Below are 25,009 nucleotides of genomic sequence, written 5' to 3'. Positions count from 1 at the left end.
CATTACGTTGGTATTCACGGGCTGGCGCTCTCATGGTTCCAGTCCTACTTATCTAGTAGAACCCAATGTGTTAGTTTCAATAACTCTTTGTCAGAATGTTCTACAGTTACCGCTGGTGTGCCCCAGGGGTCTGTCCTGGGGCCTCTGCTGTTTTGTATTTACATGCTCCCTCTGGGTAGGATAATTGCCGAATATGGTATACAGTTCCATTTCTATGCTGATGACACACAGCTATACATCCCACTACAGCCTAATGACCCCTCTCAAATACAAAATCTGGAAACATGTGTAAGCCGAATCAAGATCTGGATGAGTCAAAACTTTCTCATGCTTAATACTGCTAAGACTGATTTGCTGGTGATTAAGCCTAATAACTACAAGTACTTCTCTGACAGTCTTTGTCTTAATATTGATGGTTGTTCAATCTCTGAAAGCACGCACATTAGAAACCTAGGTGTTATTTTTGATCCGACCCTGACTTTCCAGACTCACATCAAGGAAATCACCAAGACGGCTTTCTTTCACCTGCCTAACATTGCCAAAATCCGCCCTGCTCTGTCCCAGCATAGCGCCGAGGTGGTTCTCCATGCCCTTGTGTCTTCCCGTTTAGATTACTGTAATGTCCTTTTTTCTGGCCTCCCCATCTGTACTACTAGGAGCCTTCAGCTTGTGCAAAATTCAGCCGCCAGACTTTTAACAAAAACAAGTAGGTTCTGTCACATAACTCCTGTCCTGGCATCATTACATTGGCTGCCCATTCAGGCTAGAGCTGATTTTAAAGTTCTTCTCTTAACTTATAAGGCACTAAATGGACTTGCACCATCTTATTTAACTGAACTACTTTCTCCCTACATTCCGCCACGTCCTCTTCGTTCTCTTAGTTCAAACCTCCTTGTCATCCCACCAATCAACAAAAAGTCAGCTGGTGGCAGGGCATTCTCCTACCGTGCTCCTTTTCTATGGAATGGCCTCCCACTAGGTATCAAAGAAGCTACATCCACTGCAATTTTTAAGTCCCGTCTTAAAACATACCTCTTTACTCAAAATTTTGGTTTAAACTAATTCTTAACTGTTTTATCATTTTCCTGTGGTGTTTTAATATTGTTTTATTGTCTGTTATTATTGTACTTGATTTTATTGTAAAGTGTATTGAGACCATGTACCATGGTGATTTTGCACTTTAAATAATAAATTGATTGAAATTGAACCATATGACATGGTAGGAGAGCTAGTTGAGAGAAGAGCGAAAACATCTTTTCCATCAAGAAAAGCCTTCAGTGTCATTCTTTGCCCTTCTTTCAATGAAATATACTCTCCAACTCTGATATAATTGATGCTATAGAAGCAGCTATGTTAACCTGTTGAGGAACCACTGTGTTTGGACACGAGCGCATAGCTTGAAACCTGACAAGGCAGATTCGTAAGATCACACGGTCATGTGTTCTCACAAAGTCAGTTGCCTGATAAGGAAAGATGTGACACTGACAAGACTTTTGGCTTTGCCTTGATCTGTTTTTACACTGTTGTCCTTCTGATAACGCTGGACTCTTCCTTAATCTTTCACTGTATTTTGAAAAAATATATAATTAGTAAACCCATTGGCAATGACCAAGCTGGATCAAAATGTATTTGGCCGTTCGGCCTTCTGCACTGTCACAACTATGCCGCACAGATGTTTCTAAAATAGCAAAAACACAGATAATCCCTTTGAACGCATTGAAATATTGGCTGGGTGAAGAATTGTATCTGTTCTGATTTTAATGCCAGCTTATCTTAGCCTTATCTTATCCTCTAACCAGCTAGCTGATCAAAATGTGTGAACACTTGTTCACTTCAGTGCATTGAAAAATGACAACTAACTGACAGATCCTTTACTTTTTTTGACAACATATTGCAAAGTGTTAAGGCCTTATGAGTGCTTTTGCAAGTTTCTGCCCATCACGTAACTTTACTACCAACCATTTTCCATGGCATGTTTTAGTGTTTCATATTTTTGGGATTTTTTTTAAAATCTGTTTTTCCAGGCAGCTGTTGGTTTCCAGTATAGGAGTGAGTTTGCAGAGATCTGTAATTTATCACCGTGAACGATTTTATCTGATTTGAAAAGTCGACGCTGTTAACATCTCATCTACACTGTGATGGATTGTCTTATCTAAAGCAAGTTTTAAGACTGTGTGGACCATGTGGAAATAAATGAAAACCCATGTCTGCCTTGAAAAAAGAAAAAAACAAAGTAGATTACTGGTGTAAGCCTTGGTAGATGGACAGCAGGATTATGTGATTTGTAGCAAATGAGCGAAAATATGCAAAAACACTTCAAAATTGCAAGGTGAATCTCAGCCTTGTGGCTCTGTCAGATTCTTCAAAGTAAAATTTCCCTGAAGTCCTCCTCTTCTCTTTCCTTTTTTTTTTCCACCACCACATGAAGAGGACGACAAGGGCTGTCAGAGAAACACAAAGCACTCAGGGTTGCGTGTTAGGAGCCGCCTGAATGGCACCAGGCCTAACGAGAGCCCGGCAGGGACCCCGAGGTGGGCCTGGCACCTGCAGTCTGTCTCTGGGGTGAAGTTGGGGGGGGGGGGGGGGGGCTCTTGTGTGTGGGTGTGTGTAGGAAGGGGATTTGAGGTTTGTGTGTGTGTGTGCTTCTGTGCGCTGTCAACAGAAACTGTGCATATGCAGTTTTTATATGCATGTATCAAGTTAGGATGTCACTGTCCACAGCCACGAATGTAACCTCTATTAGTCCAACTGGTGATGGTTTATTGTTGAAGCAGAAGATATTTGTCATCCATCAAGCCAAAAGTTGTTCTAAGATACTGTAGAAGAGTCTTAATGTTTTTCATGTTAGTTAAAAATCAGTATTTATGAATATGCTAATAGCCAGTTTTCTGAGCTGAGATGGTGTTTATAATATGTGGGCAAACTCTAGGGCATTTTACTGTCTTTAAATGTATTTAATTTACCGGCACCTGTTTTAATAATAATGTTCCAGCTTCTTGAATGTGAAGTTTTGTCTCTTCTTCGTCTTAAATTATTTTAACGGAATATGTTTGAGTTTTGGATCATTGGTCACACCAAGCAATACATTTGATGGCGCCACCTTGGGCTCCCTGAGCTTGTGATGGACATTTTTCACACTTTTCTGATGTTGTATCCACCTTATTCCTGGTCCCCATGGTACCTTGTGCTAATTATGGTCACAACTTCTGGTATGTCCTGTCACTTTACCAGAACCGGTGTTTTCCATGGTGTATCATTCATTCAGGAAGATCTAGGGTGCGACTTAATTGAGTGAATTCACTGTTATTATTGCTCAGTTCACTTAGCGAACGCCTCTAAAGCCTTCAAAGTGCAGTCAGTGCTTTGTTACATAATTAGTTCCACTGAGCACCGGAAGTATCACATATAATTGTTTTCCCTAGTGTCCTCTCCAGGAAAGTCGTGGATAGACTAAATGATGTATTAATTACTTTTAAATTAAGCTGTGGAATGAGTGATAATGAAAATAATCCTTGGCTGCAGCCCTGTGTACTTGCCCTGTATTTTTATGATGGTGATGGCGTCAACAAAAAGATCATCTATAAGCAAACACAGCACACACACATACACACCACTGATCAGCTTTGCTTGTTATCATTGGACTGTGCCTGTTAGGTGAAATTCAGATGCTCTTCATCCCCAACTCACACCACTCTACATATGCACTTGTATGTACAAACACACACACACCAGAAGAATAGAGTATTGATAAAAAAGAAAAGAATCAGAGAAGAAACGTCAGCCATCACTTGTTTCTGCCGATTTATCTGGGGCAGCGACTCGACCGGGAAATTTGGAGGCTGCCACAGGCTCTGGGGCGGATTATGGAAACCAGACCTGGCGAGTTTACACCGAACGCAAGGCCCCGTAGAATTAAACTGTGAACTGCGGACAGCTCACAGGAAACGCCTCTTTGTAAAGCAAACATACATGTATTTTATGGCAGCCGCTTTACTGCTTTTTTATTTTGGGCTCCAATGAGTCGACATTTCAACATGGCCTCAGTCTAATTTCCTCTGCTTTTCTTCACCTTTTTTTTTTTTGTGTGTGTGCCGGGCGACCCTTCCCACACACACACACACACACACACAGTCTGCCCACCTATTTCTATCAAAATAAGACTGCTTCTCTGGCAGTGGCCGTTTTTATTTTCGTGGAGGTGTGAGGGCCAGTCAGTCGGGGTTGTTTTGACAGATTCAGGGACTTTATTGTGGCCCCCAGGGCAGCTGTAAGGGTGTGATTGCCCCTACGCCCCCACCTAACCCTCCACCTCGGACCCAAAAGGAGAGCAACACAGCTGCTGCTACTTCTTCTCTCCCCTCCCTCCCCTCATCTCAGCCTCTTCACCTGGTCTCCATATGATTGTGACCCTCAAACTCTCTCTCTCTCTCTTTCTCTCTCTCTAATGACCCTATGCTCAACACCACCACGCATACACACCATCTGACATCTGACACACACACGCACCTCTGTGGTCTTGCCAGAATTAGAGGCTGACTCCTGCTGGGGTCACACATACTAAAAATTAAAATGTGTAAATTCATGAGACTGTACATGTGGCTTGAAAACAAACCCCAAACTGTCCATGCATTAAAGGAAAAGTGCTCTTTATTACAGCTAACGTCTTGTTTTCCTGATAATTCCTATCAGTAATGATAACACTGTGCTCACTAAGTTAACTGCTGACATCTGGGAACAAAAGCAACACTGCTAAAAAGAAGTTTTCCAAAACAAGAAACAAGATCTGTCAAAAGATCATGCAGGTTTTAAACAAAGCCTCAGATTGGCCAAATGTATCTGGAAAATAAAACAAAGGAAAATTATTAGAGCCAAACTCTGTAAAACATTACAGACTGATTACTCACTTCGGTGAGAGTGAGGGACTACTACCACATCTCAGCACAGTGTTTCCTATACATAGACTTGACTTGGTCTGGCCACCCAGGTATATTAATGGGCATCCAAGTATATTTGCCGACCCATTTTAGCTTTTCATAATTTTATATTTTTTATAAGTCTAAGATTAAGTAGTGGACAATCAATTCAGCCCAAAGTATGATCTTTTCCTAAACCTAACCACATAGTTCTTATGCCTAAACCTAACCAAACAACCTTCCAAAAGTCATAATATGCCATATGTGAACTGTTTCTCATCAAACTTTATTTTGAAAGTCTAACCAGATGTTGCATATAACATATTATTGCTAACTTGACTGAACAATAATGTGTAAAACTGACACGAAAGGGTTAGGTAGAACGTCAAGCTGCTGTATCTGATGAGTTGGAAGTGAGAACGTGTTGGTTGGACAGTTCACTTGCAGTCAGTTTCGGTTTGATATGCAAATACAGTTACCTATATAATCTGAGGTTTGTTCAGAAACATGTGTTACCCTGTCAGACTTTATTGTTGCACAGTCATCATGGTGCCAGTATGCATTAGTTTTGGTGAGCACAATGGAATCATCATCTAAATGAAAAACAAGTTGTAATAAATCAGAAACGTCCTCTTATATTGGCATTCTTCTTATAGATTTAAGTGAAAATATATCCATTCATTCAAGTGCGTTTCCCTACCGTGCCAAAAAATTCATTTTCTATGATGAAATATAACTGTTCAAATGGTTTAAACTACAAATCTTGACTTCCTCCTGCCTGTGAGTATGTGGGGCAGTAGGGGGTTAACACCGCCAGAGTTATTTGGTTCTTGGACACGGTGGCCTCGCCTGCCGGATGCAAGTTTGACTCAAGGGCAAAATCCAGAGTGAAAGCCTCTCATGTTTTTGACTGGTTGCCAACTCTGCTTCTCTCTCTCTCTCACTCGCTCTCTCTTCTCACTGTTGCATGCTCACTCGCTCCCCCTGTCATTCTCAACCCTCTCTCTCCACTCCGCTGTCCCCTCCCCTCTCCCTCTGATTTACTCTCTCTTTCTCCCCGCTCTGTTCCTCCTCTGATCCACTTCCACGTCAAAATTGGGACTGACATAAAGCAGGTCCAGTGTCCCTCTGAACACAGCGTGGCCTCGTCCAAAATTATGTCATCTTTTTAGAGAGATACGGTGTGCAAAACTCTTCAGTGGATAGTATAAATCGCTTGACTTACAAGTCAATATATGCAGGATTTGAACGACCATAAAAACAAAACAGGGTTGAAAGCCTGTTTTGTACTCTACTCTGCAATAGAGTGATGAAATAAAGCTCAGGGGTGTTTTCACAGGCTTTGAGAACTTTTTCTGTGACCATGTACGTTTGAAGAGTGAAAGCTGTTGTTGAAACCAGGTGCTGTTACCAATATCCAATTCTTGTTCACCTCAAAATATAGTGTAACGGTTTGCCTCCAAAAGAGCTCATGGAGTTCACACCAATCATTGCAATAACTGATCTTCATGGTGTGCAGTTGTGCACAGAGATCAGGGCATAGAACGTTTGTCTGGCAAAATGTTGTGAGTATAACTCATTTGAAGGTTTTGCTGCATTAGTACATGCCACACACCCAGCATGACTGGACAAAAGTTAAACAATTTAAGTAATGATTGACATCTTTAACGTTATGGAAATTGTAAAAATACTGCATTTCACAAAGATGACGGCAATGCCATGAATATGTGTTGCACAATGACTTATTTTTGGAGTGATTCTCATCTATGAAACAAACTTCCTCCGAAACCACGGATCACACAAGCCTGGGCCTGGACCAAGTCTGCTAACACCTTAAAGCTTTTGTTTCAGAATTTGAGTCTCTCCCTGGAGAGGATGTGAAATGATTAAGGCACAAACTTGTCATCCATTGGTTGGCATATCCCAAATGTTAAGCAGCTGCTTTTTTAACAGAAAAGTAGACTGCTTTTGGGGGCGCCCTGATAGCTCACCTTGTAGAGCATGCACCTCATGCTGGCTGACATGGAGGCTGTGTCCTTAGCAGCGACCCAGGTTCAATTCAAACCTGTGGCCCTTTGCTGCATGGCTTCCCCTCTCTCTGTCCCCCCATTCCTGTCTGACTGTCATAGCTGCAGTTACGATTGACAGAATAACATTGTATAATACCTAAAATAGTGTTCATAACCTGATGATTGCAACATGTACTGGAATATAGTTAGTACCCTGTATTAACTTCTCAAATCTGAATTGTAGAAGAAGACCTCTCTGACCTCTCTGTCAGCTCTTGGTTCCCATCGCGCTCTCTGCATTTTTTGGTTGATGTGTGTTCTGCATAAATCCAGGGTGGCCCATCTCCGAGTCAGTATGACTCACCAAGGCCTCCGAGGATTGCAGACTGACAGGTTAGGAAACCACATACAACAAATGCCTTCAGGCAGGGAACAAAGTCAACTCATTTCTCCTCAGGCGAGCCACTTAATAAGCCAGACAGCCTGCTATCACCCTGCACGCTGGAAAAGAGCACCAACAAAGAGTTTTTTTAAAGAGAAATTGCACCAGATGTGCAGGGAAGAACTTAGTCATCATGTTCAATATCATGGACCCAGTGTTTCCTCTCATTCTTCATTTGACCTGAAGGGAGTGTGAGCAACAAAGCAGATCTGATCTTGATTTAGCTGCACCGTGTCTGAGCCTCCATCTAAGAATAAGACGCCTGAATTGCGGGGGCATCTGTTTATAAACAGTTTGTAGACGTAGCTCAGAGCAGGTCAGATTGAAGCTGGCCAAGAATGTGCTCAGCAACAACGCTCCGAGGAGAAGATTCCCAGCATTCCCCGCTGGTTAGGGAGAGGTACAGGCCTTCGCAGATAGGAAGTCGTCTGTCATTAGGGGGTAATCACTTCTTGAGGAGGATTGCAATGCCTGGAATGATTACTGTTGTTATCGGCAGTGAAACTTGGCACAGAGAGAGCGGATTAGTTTTTTTTTTTTTCTCTTATGTCTCTGTTTTCTTTCTTTGTGTGTTTTGATCAGCTTGACTGATCCAGCGTAGGCCCCGCTTGTTTTTCAAAACTTTCTCACCATCGCACTGTGCTTGATTTTTTGCTCTGCTGGGTTGTTCACAGTGCACACTCACCCATTTTTAGTGGTGTATGAATGCTTTAATGTTGTCTTAAAGCAAGTTGGTATTTCTTACCTAGGGGCATTTCTAATTACTAATGGCTCATGTGTAATGATGCCTATCATGTCAGTGGTGCAGCAAGGTGGATGCTATCCGTCATGCAGACTCGTGGTAGAAAAACAGAGAACTTATACAACTGCGTTTGTCGACGGTGGTTTTCCGTCCTCCACACTACTTATCTGTGTTTGTTTGTAGGGTTTTGGTTCTGTAGACCTTCAAGTGGCTTGTCTGGGTCCCTTGGTCTGACTGTTTTTGTCCTCTCCTCTCCGTTCACCTTCCCCCCTCCTTCTCCTCTTGCCTTCTACCAGTCGAGCCAAGACTTCAGGTGGAATGATGCCGTTACGAAAAGAGCCCGTCAACGCTTGCCCAACATGCCAAGCCAAGTATTTGTCTCTTGGGGTCCCCCCCCTTACCTCCTCCTCCTCCTCCTCCTCCCCCCCCCCCCCTACTCCCACCCCCACCCCCGGATCCTTGAGAACAGGAAGTGTATCTTGTTAAGTGATGGATGGGCCCCCTGCTCTTGCTGAGAGGAAAGGAAAAAAAGCCTTTCTTTCCCTCCAGGGCAGTCAGATGAGTTTAGCAGTCTCAAAGCTGAGGGTCGGCTCTGCTTTTTGGGAGCGCCTTGGAACCCTTGGAGCCTGAGCGCCTGGAAGCCACGGGCACTTCTCCATTATGTGTGCAGAGAGAATTAACGGCTAATAAAGTAGCAGGCGGTGCCTTTGCTCTTGAAAAATGGATCTGAAATGAAAAAGGCCAAGCCGAAAAGCAGTTACCGGAATTGTATATTTATGTGCATGCTCGCGTATGTGCATTTGTTTGTCAGTGTGCAGTGTGGGAGTGTCTGTGTGAGTTATTTAGCCAGGGGTCAGCAGGTTTGTGTTGGCATGCAGCCGCCAGATACTTCCAGGGAGAGCAACTCAGGAAGTGTCCCTGGCACGTCCTCTGCATAGTGCAATACACACTGCCTGACTGGCTAGACCTGCTGTGACAAACAACCACAGACTGCAATCCCCATTGCACCCATCTCACCTCCTGCACACACACAAACCTACCCTGTGGGAAGAACCATGACATCAAACTAACTCTCACATGTGTTGTTTTATAGTTGTTTTGCCAGACGCATCTTATCAAGTTCCCTGAGTCTAAAGCCCTTATGAGTTTAATTTAATACTGCAGACCTCAAACCTGCCATCCATCCGTTTCCCAGCAGGTCTCCCCAATACCCATCCTTTGAATCACGGTGACATTATTCCTCTCAGTCTGTTTTATGCCGATGGTTCGTCACCTACAGCCAGACCCTCTACTCAAATGAGTGGAAGAATCCAGAGACCTGAAAAACAAGAACATTTCCTCTCATGATCCATTGCTCCTTTGTCAGCCATGGCTCTGTTGTGGTTACCTAAGGGTAGCTACTAATGTTTGTCTCCGGTTTCCATCCTCTCATGTTCCATACACATACACAGGAACACAAAAAATCAACAGATAAAAGGCAGGAAAACTGTCCATCGCCCCAGTAAATGGGAATTGGTTATCCAGAGGGGAAATAAAGAAAACCATAAAACAAGACTCTTAAAATGGCATCTGGCACACTTTGGAGGCAGATGGACCTAGAATGTAGCAGGGCAAAGACCAATGGTGGTTTCTGTCATGGTACCTTGAGTAGAGGGCTGCAACTCACCACATTTTTCATTGCCGTTCAGGTTCAAAGTTAATTCTTAACGATGGAAACAGCAGGTGACAAAACAATCTCACGACAAGGTCCATTTAGTAGATGTTCTGGAGCTTTTGATTATATCACATGATCATTGTGGATGGTCAGATTTCTAAAATGTAAGCACTTCAAGGACTTCTTATCCATGTTGCCCTAAAAGCAGCAGTTGAAAAAGCAATCTTACCTCAAGGTCTGATTTGTTTCAGTTATCTTTCTTGTTTTGTTATTGTTTCAACTCAGTTACTTTTCAGACAAATCAGTTAAGCATTTAGTCTATAAAATGTCTGAAAAACACAAGAATACCCATCACATAGTTCCAGAGCCCAGGTTGACATCTTTTAAATGGCTTTTTTTCTCTGATCAACAGTAAGAAAAACCAAAGAGATTCAGGTTACAAAGGTATAAGTTCAAGTATCAGCAACTATTTGACATACATTTGCTTGAGAAATTACTTTTTTATCTATAAACTTGTCAAAATTGTCAGCGTTACTTCGGTGATTGGGTTAATGCCACCCTTTTACAAAGAAAAATGGAACCTTTGCAGATTGACCATCAAGCAAACAGGCTGATTTACTAAAAATACATATAAATGTCTATTTCATGTACATAAAAGAAACAAGGAGGCTGTCAAGCTTTGAAAGACACATGGTGCATTCAGGGGAGCAGGAATAGCAGTGTGATGACTGTGTAAACAAAAGTTCAAAGGCTGCTGGTCCGGTCCCTCCAACCTTCACTGATCACTCCTGACATGACCTCCTGCATGGCTTGCGTCTGTGTGTGTCTCCTGCCTCGTCTCCGCTGGCCGGGGTTTAGCCCCGCTGTGGCCTGTCTGGCCCGAAGCCAGGCGCTCCACTGTCTTTACAACCGGGCCTCACTGAGTCTTGGGAGAAGAACAACAATGAAACTGTCAGTTCCAGTTGATGGTTGTTTTTCTGTTGATTCTCAATTCCAATGCTGAAATTAAATGTTAATTCATGGCGAGTAAAATGCATTTCGTCATTTTCAATTGCCGCTCTTCCTCAGCTAGCTGGCTGGTCAAATGGATAATCAGCCCAAACCAAACAATACCATACCATCCAGCAGCTTGTCAGGGCCTGGCTGAGGAGAGCGAATGGAGACGGGGCATATTTGTCTGTCTGTCCGCCTGTCTGTGTTTGAGAAGGCGCCTGCCACTTAATGACGTCTGACAAGCGAGACAGCGGCAGCTTTGGGTACTCAAGGACTGTTTTGGGGTCACAGAGATGTGATCTATAGGAAGTGGAGGGTTTATCAGATAACGTCAACATTGTCTCCACGCTGACTGCTAGAAGTGGAAAACTTACATTTCATAGTTTGCATTGTAGGCATTTGGTTCACGTTCCTAAATCAATGCAAGAGTAGAGGAAGCTTCAGTTCCTAACAAGCATGCAGTAAGGGGGTCAAAGGTTAGAACCATAGTGTCCTGATAGCATTGCTGTGATGCCAAAGTGGTCTTGTACAAAAGATGTGCTGGAAAAGATTTGGAAAAGAGTTTAATTTAACATGTGCTACCCTCAGAAAGCCAAAGGAAATTTCACTGATGCTCAGTGATGATGTGATAGCCTTATTTGTGTGTGACAGTTTGTGATATATGAAGGTAAACCGGAGGCTGACTGTCTTCCTTCCGTCCCACAGGCTCTGATGCGTCCGGGTCGCCTCGACCGAATTGTCTATGTGCCTCTTCCAGATGCTCCAACCCGCCGTGAGATATTTTCTCTCCAGTTCCGCAACATGCCTGTTGCCCAAAGTGTGTCTCTTGATGACTTAGTGACTCGGACCACTAAGTATTCTGGAGCAGAGGTTAGTTACATTTTTTTCAACTGAAAAGGAAAGCAACTTAACAGAGAACCAGGAGTGACTGCCACAGAAGCATAACATTTATAAAGAAATACTCCTTGTTTTTCACAAAAACCACAGAGGAAGTGTCAGCAAAAAGACATCATAAAAAGAATACTGCTGCTGATACTGCTTAAAATCCTGGAATCTGTAAATCTTCTTGAAAAGTACACAAGACTATTCATCGATCTGATACCTGGTTTATCAGAAACAGGACCTTGTTACTTCAGTATCCCATACACCTGTATGCACCTTAATTGATTTTGGAATGTTTTTTTTAAGCATAGCCAATATACAGCTGTTAAAAAAAACTGAAATATGGTATTGGATCAGGACTTGTTACTGCCTGTTACACAAAGTTCGGGTATCATAATCAGTATTGGGAAGGAAGAAATGGTATCCGTACATTTCTACAGGCAATAACTAGCTCTTTCTTCTTATTTCTTGTCAGTTTGTTGTTGAAAAAAGTTTAAATAACCAATACAAATGGTTCTCGGACAGAGGTGCACACCAGTCACAGTCTACATCTTTACCTTTTGACTTTTTTATGACCCCCAAATAAGAAATTGTGTCCGTTTCCTACACTGCAGTGAGATTTTACTGTGCTTTTCCATGATGTCCATGTCGTGTCTGTAGTGTGTCAGCCCCTTGTGATCTCATGTTTTCTGTGTCGTGTCTGTGCTGTGTGCGTCCTCGTGATCTCACAGCACACTGGGGGTTATTGTACAAACACTCCTTTGTGTGACAGATTGTCTCTCTGCATTCATCTGCCGCCTGATTCACGTTGTCTTGAGCAGAGAAACTACTGTCCTCCAAGACATGAATAACCATGAAACAGTAAGAAGGGCAGTTTTGAAAAGAATACATCATATTTTAGCCAAATAAACTCATTAACCAACTTTAAGTTGGGTCGATTTTAGCCTTTGTTTATCATTTACTGCCTTATGGTGCAGAATATAAAGGTTGTAAGAGTTTTCTGTACTGGGTCTTGTTCTCTGAGTTTCTCTCTTGTTCTTTGTCAGAGAAATCATGTTTGTCTTTGACCTTCAATGCGATTTATAGTTTACATACCATTTGACAGAAAAAAATAACATTCCTAGAAGATGTACAGTATCTCTTTTCCCCAAAATGTAAATCCCCGCTGTATATTTAGACTTCAGGGGTCACGGACATGATAGAAATGTCACGCTGGTCTTCTGACAGCCTCAGAAATCAAGCGTTTTTAAATGATTCAGACGCTTGCGTGCCTTGGCGGGCTGTGAAAACACACATTTCATTGTTGTCCCAGTCGCGCTTTCTGTGTGACATGTTTGTGAGTACTGCTGTGTACAGAAGAATCTGTCATGAGTTCTTTCTTTCATTTGATTGCCTAAAATGATAGAGAAGTCACATATTTTGAGCAATGGGGTCTTTCTATGTAAACATGTTATCCACCAGAGTTTGAGCCATATTGGTTACTTTGCCATCGGAGACTTATTTCTTTGATTCATGTTTGTACTCTTTTCACTGGCTTAAAGTAGAAGTCAGACCCATTCCAAAACAGACCCATCTGAACCCGCCATGCATAAATTAATTACCAAAAAAAGAGACCAGGGACCTCATTAGAAAAAAATCCTAACCACTTGTCCTTTCTTAAGTTTCAAAGGAAAAATCCCATGTTCCGATTACAGAGGCAATTCTTAAACTCATGGCTGTGTACTATCCTATCTCCAGACTTCGTATGTTAAGAAATTCTAACTAGAACTGCAAACTCGATTCCTCAGTTGGCACTCGTTGGGTCATGCCTGCATCTGTGTTCAGAATGTACACAAGACGGCCTGTGTCCATAACGACAGCTGGCCCAGTTCACATGACAATGGCTACCTAGCTTGCTGTAATGGACAAGAAAAGATGAGTTAAATTTTAGCTTCAGTGAGTTAGAAGCATAAACATGTCGTGGGGGCGATGATTTACACCCATTAATAGCCTACATGGTTTGGGGATTTTAAAGCTAATGAGCTAATTTCATTAACTTCTCCAATGGGCTAACATGGGTGTTGGCTTCTCCAGCAGGCTAACATCAATATTAGAGTCTCCAACAGGCTAACATTGGTGTTAGCTTCTCCAACAGGCTAACGTCTGTGTTAGCTCCTCCAACAGGCTAACGTTTGTGTTAGCTTCTCCAACAGGCTAACGTTAGTGTTAGCTTCTCCAACCATCTAAAATTGTTGTAAGTTTCTCAAACAGGCTAACATCAGTGTTAGCTTCTCCAACAGGCTAACATTAGTGTAAGCTTCTCCAACAGGCTATCATCAATGAACAGGCTAACGTCTGTGTTAGCTCCTCCAACAGGCTATTGTTTGTGTTAGCTTCTCCAACAGGCTAACATTAGTGTAAGCTTCTCCAACAGGCTAACATTAGTGTAAGCTTCTCCAACAGGCTAACATTAGTGTAAGCTTCTCCAACAGGCTAACATTGGCATTAGCTTCTCCAACAGGCTATCATCAATGAACAGGCTAACATTTGTGTTAGCTTCTCCAACAGGCTAATGTCTGTGTTAGCTCCTTCAACAGGCTAACGTTAGTGTTAGCTTCTCCAACCGGCTAAAATCGTTGTTAGCTTCTCAAACAGTTGCCAAAGACACTGCCAGTTACTACGTTACTGTTGTTTGGTCCTGTAACGTTGCTTTGTGGGACATTTCTCTATATTTTGTTGAGTGAAGGATCTGTTTAGTTATCAGACTGTGAACACCACCCGACACGCCCCCGCTCCACGTCACCGGCTTATCCATTCACACTGGTTCGGTTCGCCTCTGCTGCAGCTCTGATACTACCTCCGGAGGCACATCAGAGCTGCAGTGAAATTTCACCCCTCGCCGCATCTGAGACTTTCACACAGAGGAGGATGCAGAGAATTGTCGCAGGATCCCTGCACCCAAAGGGCAGTGTGAGTGGGGCTTGTGTTTGGTTCTCCAACAGTTCACATCAGAGTAGCCTTTCAAATATAATATGTCTGTTGCTGCAACAGTGTTGCTGCCATGTTTGGCAGTTATTTTGAATTTAATTTAATTTAAATTAGGAAAGTCTTCAGTTAGTTCTGTAATAACTACATTTTTATCCTCAGATTGGATCAGAACTGATAGTGAGTCTGCTCATTTGTGCTCAATTATTAGACAAATCGACACAAAGAGGCAACATCTGCAGCAAAGCATTGAGACACTACCAAACTGATTATGTGTTGTCAAGGAGACTCTACTGTCAATCAAAACGTTTATTCATGTTTAACTATTGATGTTTAACATGAATTATTCCACATTTAATCATAATTTTATAGAGAATTCCTCAAGGTATGATACCAGATTTCCTGGTGTGTTGACACAGACACATGTGTACACTCCAACCTCTCCTTCAGCAAGCTCATAAAACTGTTAACCTGGTCTAAAATCTGGTTTGATCTGGACAGGGAGGTGTTGAGGTGTTTCCTTCTTTCCTCTTGACATTATGATCCTCGCGGGGCCAGTCTGAGGTTATCTATAGGGCCTCCTCATATCCTGAAAGCTCACACTCTCTCACTGATTCCTTACTCGGATGCCCCCACCCAAAAAGGCAGCCTAGAGCAGGCGTACACCTGGTGGAGGTATGCAGTAAGAAACCAATCCCCTGCTATCAGGTGTTGTTTGTTATCGGGGTTTCTGGGATAGTGTCTCATCTGTGGAATGGAGGTTTGCAGTCACTTGCCACTGAGTTCTTGAAACCCCACAAAAATTCAAAGACGTGCCACAGTCGAGCTGATAAGAGTTCATAAGTGGAAAAAAAGTTGAGTCTCACCTGTGTACATATTATATTTTACATACCAACACTATAGATCAAATTAGATTAGATGAAACTTTAAACTCCCATGATCACTGAGGGGAAGTTTGAGAGAAAACAGGATACAGATAACAGAGCAACACAGGACTAAAGATAATGATGTGTTTACAAGAAAAGAGCACCAAGGGACAAATGCAACAAATCAACAAGTAAATAAACAAGTATTTAGTCGAATTCACTGACTGTGAACTGCAGATTAGTCCCATTAGTCCCATCGTGACCGGACTCACTCTTCAGGCAGGAGGTTTTAAGTTGTAACATCAAGGCACTTGCATTCACACCATGTCACTTTAATAGATACTATATTTAAGCATTAAACAGTTTTTGAGTAGAAAGGCTCGTCGTTGCTTTTTCATCTGGATGTTATCCCCCCACAAATCCAAGAGTGTTTGTGTTTCCTGCTGCAGGAAGACACAGATCACTGCAGTTTACAGTAAACCAGATCCTCTTCCAATGTTATCCACTCAGAAAATGTCTCTGGTAATAGAGAGGGAAAAGACATCACACAAATTAACTGCTGATTATGTGAGTTCCTCTGAATCAAAGATAGTATTATAAAGTTCACCTGCAGCATGTTTGCACTGCAAAACAGTGTTTTCAAAAGCCATTTTCTTTTATTATTGACTATTTAGTCTGATTTTCTAAACAGTAAGGATTGCCCAATTGCCACGGCAGTCGGGCGAGTAAATCGAGCAACTCACTTGCCAGATTAAGGAAGTGGTAAAGACAGAATTAAATACATTGTTTTTCCCAGAGCTTATGATTATAAAAGTATGTCTTTTCTTCTATTGAGAGTTGCATGGAGGTAGAACAGATGAGGAACTCACTAGAAAACGGCAGGGGTTATAGACATTTATGAGCTGAAGCGCAAGTGAACATTTCATTTATCCTGGAAACAGGAGTTTAGTTTGGCGGCGTTAGAGGATGTGGGTGAAACTCCATCTATGTATTACGCAATTTTCAGCAAGTTGTAGAGTAAAGCTGATACGATTAAACATGACAATTAACTGCAGTCTTTGTTGTTAGTTGAAAACCCCTAGTAAAAATGTTTTAATAGGGGTAAGTAGAAAATTGACTTTGAGTAAGTGGATTTCTGACCCCTGAAAACATTAGTATAAAATATATTAATTTATCCAAAAGTATCACATATAGATGAGAACAACACCTACAGAAAGAAGTTATTGTCACATCTGTTACCTTGTTTTAGGTGACTTAAAACATAACACACAGCATCTCTTAATGTTCCCCAGACTTGCGCTGTCTGAAGTGCATGTTTGACAAATAAAACTTTACAGCAGAATTGATGCTTTTTATTCAAATTATGACACCAAACAATCATCTCAAACTCTGTTACTTAAATAAAACAACAGAAGAATCCTAATGGCAGCAGATGTTTTGTAGGTGTTGTTTTCAGATATGCAGTGTTAGGCAAAAACATATTTCTGTGTATGATTTTGCATTTTCTCAGTCGGTATCATGACAGGCTGCTGTACCACACTCTCTGGCAAAGTTAAATCTTATATAACTTGGAGGAATGAGTGATACTGCCTTGGTGGGGACATTGAGAGTAGCTGGACCTCTCTGCCTCTCTGTGACAGCGCTGAGCCATTATATTTGATTTGGCACGCTAACTGGTAATGCAGTAGGCAGCTGGGTGAGCCGCAGCCGACGAGCATCGGTCAGCCGTGCGTCAAGAGCCCCACAGTGCCAGGGAGCGAGCTGGATGAAGGTTGGGAGAGGGGGAGCTCATAAATCAACAGCAAGATGCTTATTGACGATGGAGGCCACTGACGAGAGTCCAGTTTCAATTTCCATATCCTACACACCGTCTTCCATCTCTCCCGGTCTTGTTCGCACTAGCTTGCGTTGCGTCCTCAGCGCTCTCTATCTGTCGACTGGTCGTATGGAGGCTTTGCAGTTGTTGGTGTTGGTGTCATCATGGAGCTTTACCAGAGGTCTGGTGGGGGTCTTCTCTGTTGCAGACTCACTTCCTTAATTACAATCGGCTTAGTTCAGGTTCAGCACACTCAATTGATCATATATAAAACCCACTTTAGCAATATACTATACTATTACATTTTCTTTTGCTGTATTCCCTGAGTATTTGTTGCTACATGGCCTGTTTTCCTGTGTAGCAGCGTCATTGCCTTGAGGCCTACAACTAGTCACATGACAGTGTTGACAAGTTGCAGGTGATGCTGGCACAGTGAACAAAACAGAATAAGAATTTCAACACATTGCTGAGATTGAAACCAAATGCCTTTTGGTTGCACTCTGCCACACTGAAGTCTATTTTTCTTTCTGGTGTTTATTATGCAAAGTTTCTGTTTTAATGCCTGCCGTAAGGCTACTGCATGTCTCTCATTGTTGATGCACGGCAGCATGTGGGTCTGCAATGAGCAAGGGAACCTGTAAATGCTTCTTAAAATTTAAATAATCTGTTAATGTGACGTGTTTTTGATGGAGGCCATGCATCTCTGTTTAAAATGTAACAGCTTTAAGACAAAACACTAGGAAAAAAGCAAAACTGCTTATAATTAAACAATGTTTATTTTCCAGTATATGTTTTTCTCATTAATCTGAATCTGAGTGTGGTTTCTTACCAGTAAACAGAGATCTATGTGGCACTGTGCTACAGAGTATATATTAAAGGGAAACTCTACCAATTTTACACATTAAAGTGTGATTACAGGTCTTGGGGAGCACTACAGCATATGTGAAAACAGTAGTATTAAGCTTTTTGTGGCCCCAGAGGAAGCTAAATGTAATCTGATGAATTGCCTCCAGTGATGTCACACTAAATTGCATTCTGGGTAATGTAGGCACCACGTTTTGAAAAGCAGTCCACTGGTCTAACATTGCACTCCGATAACACAGCAGAACCAGAGGTATTGCCTTTTTTTATTCCACACATTCTTCTTCCTTTTCAAAATCCTGGTGCCTACATTACCCAGAATACAATTTAGCCACTGAGTGACACCATTATCAGATTATCAGCATCAGATTACATGCAGCTTCCTCTGGAGCTACAAAAGGCTTTATACTACTTTTTCACATATGCAGTACTCCCCAAGACCTGTAAACACACTTTAATGTGTAAAAGTGTGCATAAGATGGAACCATCTAATATAACATGTAACTTGACCACCTTTAAAATGTGATGCAATCCAATACAGTAGCCCTGCAACAAATACCATCTTTATAAACTTTTTATTGTTATATTTCAGAGAGGTGTCGAACTTTGAAGAGTTGGTTTGTGCTACATGCTCTCACACACTTGGAAGTTGACTGATACAACCACTGTCTTATATGTTTTCACTGACATGAAACGAAGAAAAAGCTCCACTTGAAGCTCGACTTTCCCTGACTCGCACGTTATTGTATAGGTGATGGACGAACAGGCGCACTAAGCATGTTTCTGTCCTTAGTCTTGGCAGTCTGACTACCTGAAGCTTTGACTTTAATTACATTCCTGGGATTTCAGACTTGTCTGAGAGGAGGGGGAGGCAGGGTCGAGAGGAGTAGGAGGTGGGAGGGTCATGCAGGAGGACGCAGTTGTTGTCAGCTCAGAGCTAGAAGCTTGTTAAAATCACCTGTCTTCCTACCTGCCCGGAGTGACATCTGGTTTCCCAACCCTCACCTTCCTGCTAAACCTTCCAACTGACAACACACACACACACACAAACACACACCTTTAATCATGCTCAGCCCAGAAAATTGCTGCCGGCTCTCCTTCTTCACCTCTGCCATCACTTTCCTAAAACAGAAGCAACATTTGATACTGTAATCGTAGTGTTGTCTCGCAGAAGAAGAAGGGCTTAACTTGCTCCCGAAGGAAGGTGTGATGCTACTCCACTTCTCTCCTTTTTTTTGTATTTATGATCAAGCCCTGACAGGAAAAGACCAGGAGGATTTATTGCAGCCTGTCACATGCACTGAGTCAGTTCCAGGCCTTGTTTGTAGACTTGCTGAAAAGCTGAAGCCCTCTCAGGTTTCGAAACAGCACTTTTTTAAATTTCAGTATAACGAGATATCATTCTGAAATGAGGATTCGTACTATAGGGATGCAAAACAATGGGCAAAGACTTGACCACACAGATACTAATTTCATTAACAACCCTTTTATTTTATGAAGTTGTCATGTACATGTTGACTTTCACCTCATGCCTGATTTTTATTTTTGATCGACAAACCAAACCCTAAACCCAGAAAAAAAACAAAAAAGTTTCTTTTCCAAGTCCATGTGTTGTATTGATTAAATGAGCCTCCTGGAGGTTCACAAATGTTTCAAATACATCTGGTGTTGTTGCAGCATTGACGGCTGTCTCTGCGATCAGAGAGACAATTACAGTGTTGTAGGCAGGAACAAGAGTGGGAGGTCATCTTCCTGTACCAGAACAATGGAGACGATGGCATGGACCACTTCTGTTACTTTGGTCTTCTTCTTTTGCTCACTTCACCATTATCTTTGCGCTGCTCTCATCCCTTCAAGACCTAAAGTCTTTTTGCACTATAACTTTCTAAAAAGTTTCTAAAAAATGTGTTCTTTAAATAGTTCTCTTACTCTTGTGATCAAAAACCTCTTGTGACCTGAGCTCAATTCTGAGGCTGTTTTGTAATTGTTTTTGAATAAATATTTAATATAGCAATGTCTGACCAACCCATATAATTTTTAGACTTAAATTTACAACTTCCAGTTAGTCCCACCCACTTCTCATTTAAGCCCCACCCATGTTGAGTACAAATATGGATACATATAATGGTGTTCTCTCTCAGGATACATCCTCACAGTACACATCCATCACTTATAATAAACATTTCTTTTGCCTCATAATTATCGAAAATGTTCATTCAAATTTTCATGTTTGAACATCTACACAGTTCAGAAAAGTTCTTCTGTAAGCTGTTTTAAAGGACCTATTTTTAAGAAAAAGAAAAGGTTTTCTTTCTGTGGAAAAAATCCTCAGATGCACAGGAATTATGTGTTTTCCTCCATATGGTTTGTTTGAAATAAACAGGAAACAAGTAATAACAGTCACTGAATACGGAGAGTGTCACAGACCTCCCTGTGCTGTGTGATTGGCAGTTGACCTCCGGGAGGTGACGTGCAAAAACACCACAGCAATGAGCACTTAGCACATGTTGACAAATTGTTGACAAAAAAAAAAGAAAATCAGGATTTCCGTGCACGAACACAGTAAGAACAGAACTGGAAGTTGCTTTTTTGGATGCAGGACACGTAGAGGTGATGACAGCTGACAGGCAGTGCCAGCCTTGCTGCCCACTCTCCCTCGAGATCTCACTGTGTTGTAACTTCCATCTCCCTTGAACCGGGGCTCAGTTGTTGAGGCATTTTAATAAAACCTCCAGCAGCAGCTTTCAGCCGTATCAGAATATCTTTGTGTTCAGTCACAGATGCCTTTGACCGAGCGCGACCTCCATAGCGGTGGGTCTTTTCCCTCCAACAGGGGGAGAGCTGTTTGGTCCGAGCCCAGGTGTCTGAGACGCTTGGCTGACAGCCATTCAAACTCACTGGCGCAATTGTTTTCTTAACTCCGTTTTTTTTTTTTTTTTCACACTGGCAGGAGCAAGTCTGTTCCGATGCAGGACATACAAATCAGGCAGATCAGCAGTCTGCTTTGACGTCAATGCGCCACCTGAGATTCTTAATATTCCCTTTTCTTAGATTACTGAACACTTCTGAGCAACAGAGTCAGTGTGTTAACATCAACTTGATGAAGTCTGGTGCATTTTTGCATCAGTTAAAGGACATAAAAGTAGTTTAAGAGTGATGATTTGTGTTTTTGTTAAACCCCACATTCTAAAAATAGGAGCCTGAGACTGAATTTCCAAAGCTTGTTTGCAACAATTCAAAGCCATAAAAGAGTTTGATCACAAATAAGGCCTTGTATGATGACAAACACACACACACACCACAACGACACGCACACAACCACCCTCACAGGAAGACAAATGGTTTCCTCTTAACACCTGTTGTGGTTGTGGCTGTTCCTCCTCTGGCTCTGTGTGTGTGTGTCGTCTGTCTGATTTATGACCCGGTATTTGTTGTTGCAAAGATTTTTATCACCAAGGACACAGGCGCGCAAAAATGCATCAACAAAATGTGTTACTGTTTGGATAACAGCGACATTACACAACGTGCAAAGCTGATATACGCCATCAATACAGGAACTCTCCGAGAAATATAAAGATCTGTAATCATCATCAAATAAACATGTCAGCTTTGGTGGAATGCGTGTCTGATGAGGTCTGAATTTGGCTGAGATTTTCCAAAATATGGTTTAACCTCTAGTCTTAGTCTAGTGTGTGTGTGTGTGTGTGTGTGTGTGTGTGTGTGTGTGAGACCACAGAAGCGGTCACACTGCCACTCAGAAAAACATAGTCGACATGGAAAACACAGTCAATAGTTCAACAAAGGCTGCGAGGAAAAAGCCTTTCACACCTCTGTAACTCTGTGTGACTGTGAAACAGTTCGCCTCACTTCCTTTCGAACAAGCCTCTCATCATTGTGAATATGTTGTTCTTAGTCGACACTGCAGGTTAAATAAAGGTTAAAAAAGAAAACAATTCCCTCAACGCTTCAGCCAGCGAGCGAGCTGCTTGTGGCTTGCAAAAGGCCAACGATCGCTGACAGGGAAATGGCTCCAATCGGCCTAATTTTACGTTTTTATATATAAAGCCTTCACTGTGGTTTATGTGCAAGTACGTGGCGAGCACAAATTGAATTTTTCCTGGGAAATATGAGCCCTTGAGCATACAAGTCGTACTGTTTCCATTGGCCGGGAAGGGAGACAGAATGTGGGTAGCAAAAGCCAAAAAAGAAACAAATGGAGAAAGAAAGGAAGAGTAGAAACGGAGGAAAGCAGAGGAAGTGGGAGGAAAAGGTAGGAGGTGGATGCCAGAATGTGGACAGAGAGGGAGAGGAAGGTAGAACAACCTGAAAGGAGCTAATAAAACTTGAGAATGACAGCCAAGAGGGAAATGCACATAATCGAGGACACACCATTAACTCAGGTTCAATTATATAAAAGGATGTTTATGTCAATTGTGATATATAACTCTAATAAACAATTTAGCTCTCTTAAATGTCTAAAAACTTTTTTTTCCCCAATTGATAAGAGTGTGATCCAAAAGGTCATGGAATAATAATGATTTGCATTTAAAGTGAGTTTATGTAACTTTTGAATGAACTGGTGATACCATATTTCTAAGTTTAAGAATTTAGATTCAAAGCAATGCACCGAGGGTTTTTTTTGCTAAACACTTACTTAGTATGACAAGTAGCTTATGGTGGCTAATGTTAGCTAATAGCAGCCAATGCTAGCTAATGTTAGCAGACACATAAAAACTGCTTTATCTCTATTCTGTACTTGTGTTTTAGCATAAAACAGATAAACTCGATGATGTCTTCAAAACAGCTGACTCACATATTCATTGTAACATTAACTCTGTAATTACCACTTGTGGCCACAGTGGCCGCTGTTCAGCAAATAGTATGTAGTCTGGCTTTAAAGGGGAAATCCACTGATTTTACAAGTGTTGGGCCGTACTACTGCAAATGTGGGGAAAAAAGTTGTAAATATTGCCTTTTGTGGCTCCAGAGGAAGCTATGGGAAGTTTGATGAATTTGCCTCAAGTGATTTCACTTGAGTCAGCATTGGTTGGGGGGGGTGAAGACTATATAAAGCGTGCGCACGAGCGACTTCTGTGGACTGTGCTGGCTATCTTCCAGTTTAGCCCTCTGCTAACCTAAATGGGAATAAAATCATGTAATTGTGCAGCTTTTCAGGGCTTTCCAAACATTATCGGACTGAATAGCTCAAATTCTGATCGTAAAACAAGTCATTTCACAGGGGTTTTGACAACCATTTTACAGCCGCTTCTTTAGTAATATAAGCTTATGCACCCAGTGCATCACGTGACGTTATTACAGTTTGGCCACGACGAAAGTTGGCTTCAAGTTCTGCTGCACTTCCTGGGGGCTTGCATGAGGCTAGCAGCTCAAGGCTAATGTACATTAAGCCTTACAAGGATAGTTATTGCTAACCAAACTGTCAGCAGCCTAGTTGGATTGTGGGTTATGTAGGCACTAGGCTTTGACAAAGAAGAAGAATCATCAAATAAACAAAAGGCAAATCTAAATTGTTGTAACACTTTTTTAAGAAAGTTATGTACAATTGGCAGTAATAGTAGTTTCTGCAATGCATGCTGAATCTGGCAACCCAAAATTCTAGAGAGAAAAGTTCACCTGTGTTGTGTCTTTTCTTGTTGTTTGTAGCTTTCTCGAATTACTAATACATGTGAACATTCACTGCGTGTATACAGGTACTCTGTATCGTGAAAGATGGAGCTTACAGGAAAAAGAAAATGTACACACGTCACACAGGTGGAGTTTTACCTACCTTGACATTACCACATGCACACACATCACATATGCACACACACACAGAGCTGAGTCTCCAGGTCACTTCAGTGTGGGTGTGTTTGGTAAATATGTCATCCCTGCCTTCCCAAGTCCAGGGAGAATGTGGAGCTTTCATTCGTCTGATTAAGGGGCGAGGACAAATATGCCCTTAAAGGCAGGGCCAGTTATACCCCCCAACACACACACACACACACACACACACACACCACACACTGACAACCTTAACACACTGTGTAGCCCCAACACAGGTGCTATCCCACACGGGTCTTTCCAAAACATAAGGTGCGTAGGGGCTTGAGACAATAATGTTCTATTCAACCGCCTGACATGGAAGTTATTTGGTAGCTTTTGTAGGAGGGTTCCATCTGAAAATAACTTTATTATCAGTGAGTCATGCAGCCGGGGAGCATCCTCCAGTTTCATGACAAATATTTTCTGTGTGGCCAGAAAACATCAAACCTTCACTGTCTCACACAGACACAGGTCACAGTTAGATTTCTAGTCATTCAGAAAGCATTTCCTGAAGGCAGATATCTTAATATGTATTTATAGCGGATGACTTATTGTTTCACTTTAGCCTCTATGAGTGGAGCCAAATAACAAGAAGTGGAAAAAGTACACACACACTCTAGTACAAGTGCAGATACTTGTGCAAAAAAGACTCTGGTAAAAGTAGATGTACTGATTCAACTTCTTTACTAGCCTGTGCTTTCTTACTTTCACTAAAAGTAACAAAGCACAGGCTCCGAAATGTAAAAAGTATAAAAGTAAAAGTAAAAATGTGAAGGACATTTCTACCGGCCATTTCTATACAAAGCTAACTGAAGCTCAAGTCATCCACGTCGCTGCCTTTGTCACTACACGCATTTTCTCCCCATTCCAGTCTCCCTCTGTGTCAGTTTCTGTCTTGTCACGGCTTTAATGTTGTTTTGTCTCGCTACGTCTGTGCATGATATGCAATGATGGGTTGAAATCAGTCTTGTGATGTTAGGAAGGCAGAGAGCAATGATGCAAAATAAAAATAAGCAATACTTCCCCACAAATGCATTGAAACTA

At 41.9% G+C, this 25,009-nt stretch overlaps 1 protein-coding gene across 3 annotated transcripts in view; it reads left to right on the top strand.

Annotated features, from left to right (window-relative positions):
* The window catches only part of afg2a (AFG2 AAA ATPase homolog A), a 156,613-nt gene that overhangs the window by 118,800 nt on the left and 12,804 nt on the right, over nt 1–25,009 (top strand). For all 3 annotated transcript variants that reach the window (XM_073486405.1, XM_073486406.1, XM_073486404.1), the window contains exon 16: nt 11,459–11,623. In XM_073486405.1, coding sequence (XP_073342506.1) covers nt 11,459–11,623 — 165 coding nt within the window. The remainder of the gene's footprint in view (nt 1–11,458; nt 11,624–25,009) is intronic.

This window comes from Pagrus major, chromosome 18, assembly GCF_040436345.1.
Source record: "Pagrus major chromosome 18, Pma_NU_1.0".
NCBI lineage: Eukaryota > Metazoa > Chordata > Actinopteri > Spariformes > Sparidae > Pagrus > Pagrus major.
This window is presented reverse-complemented; position numbering and strand designations above follow the sequence as displayed.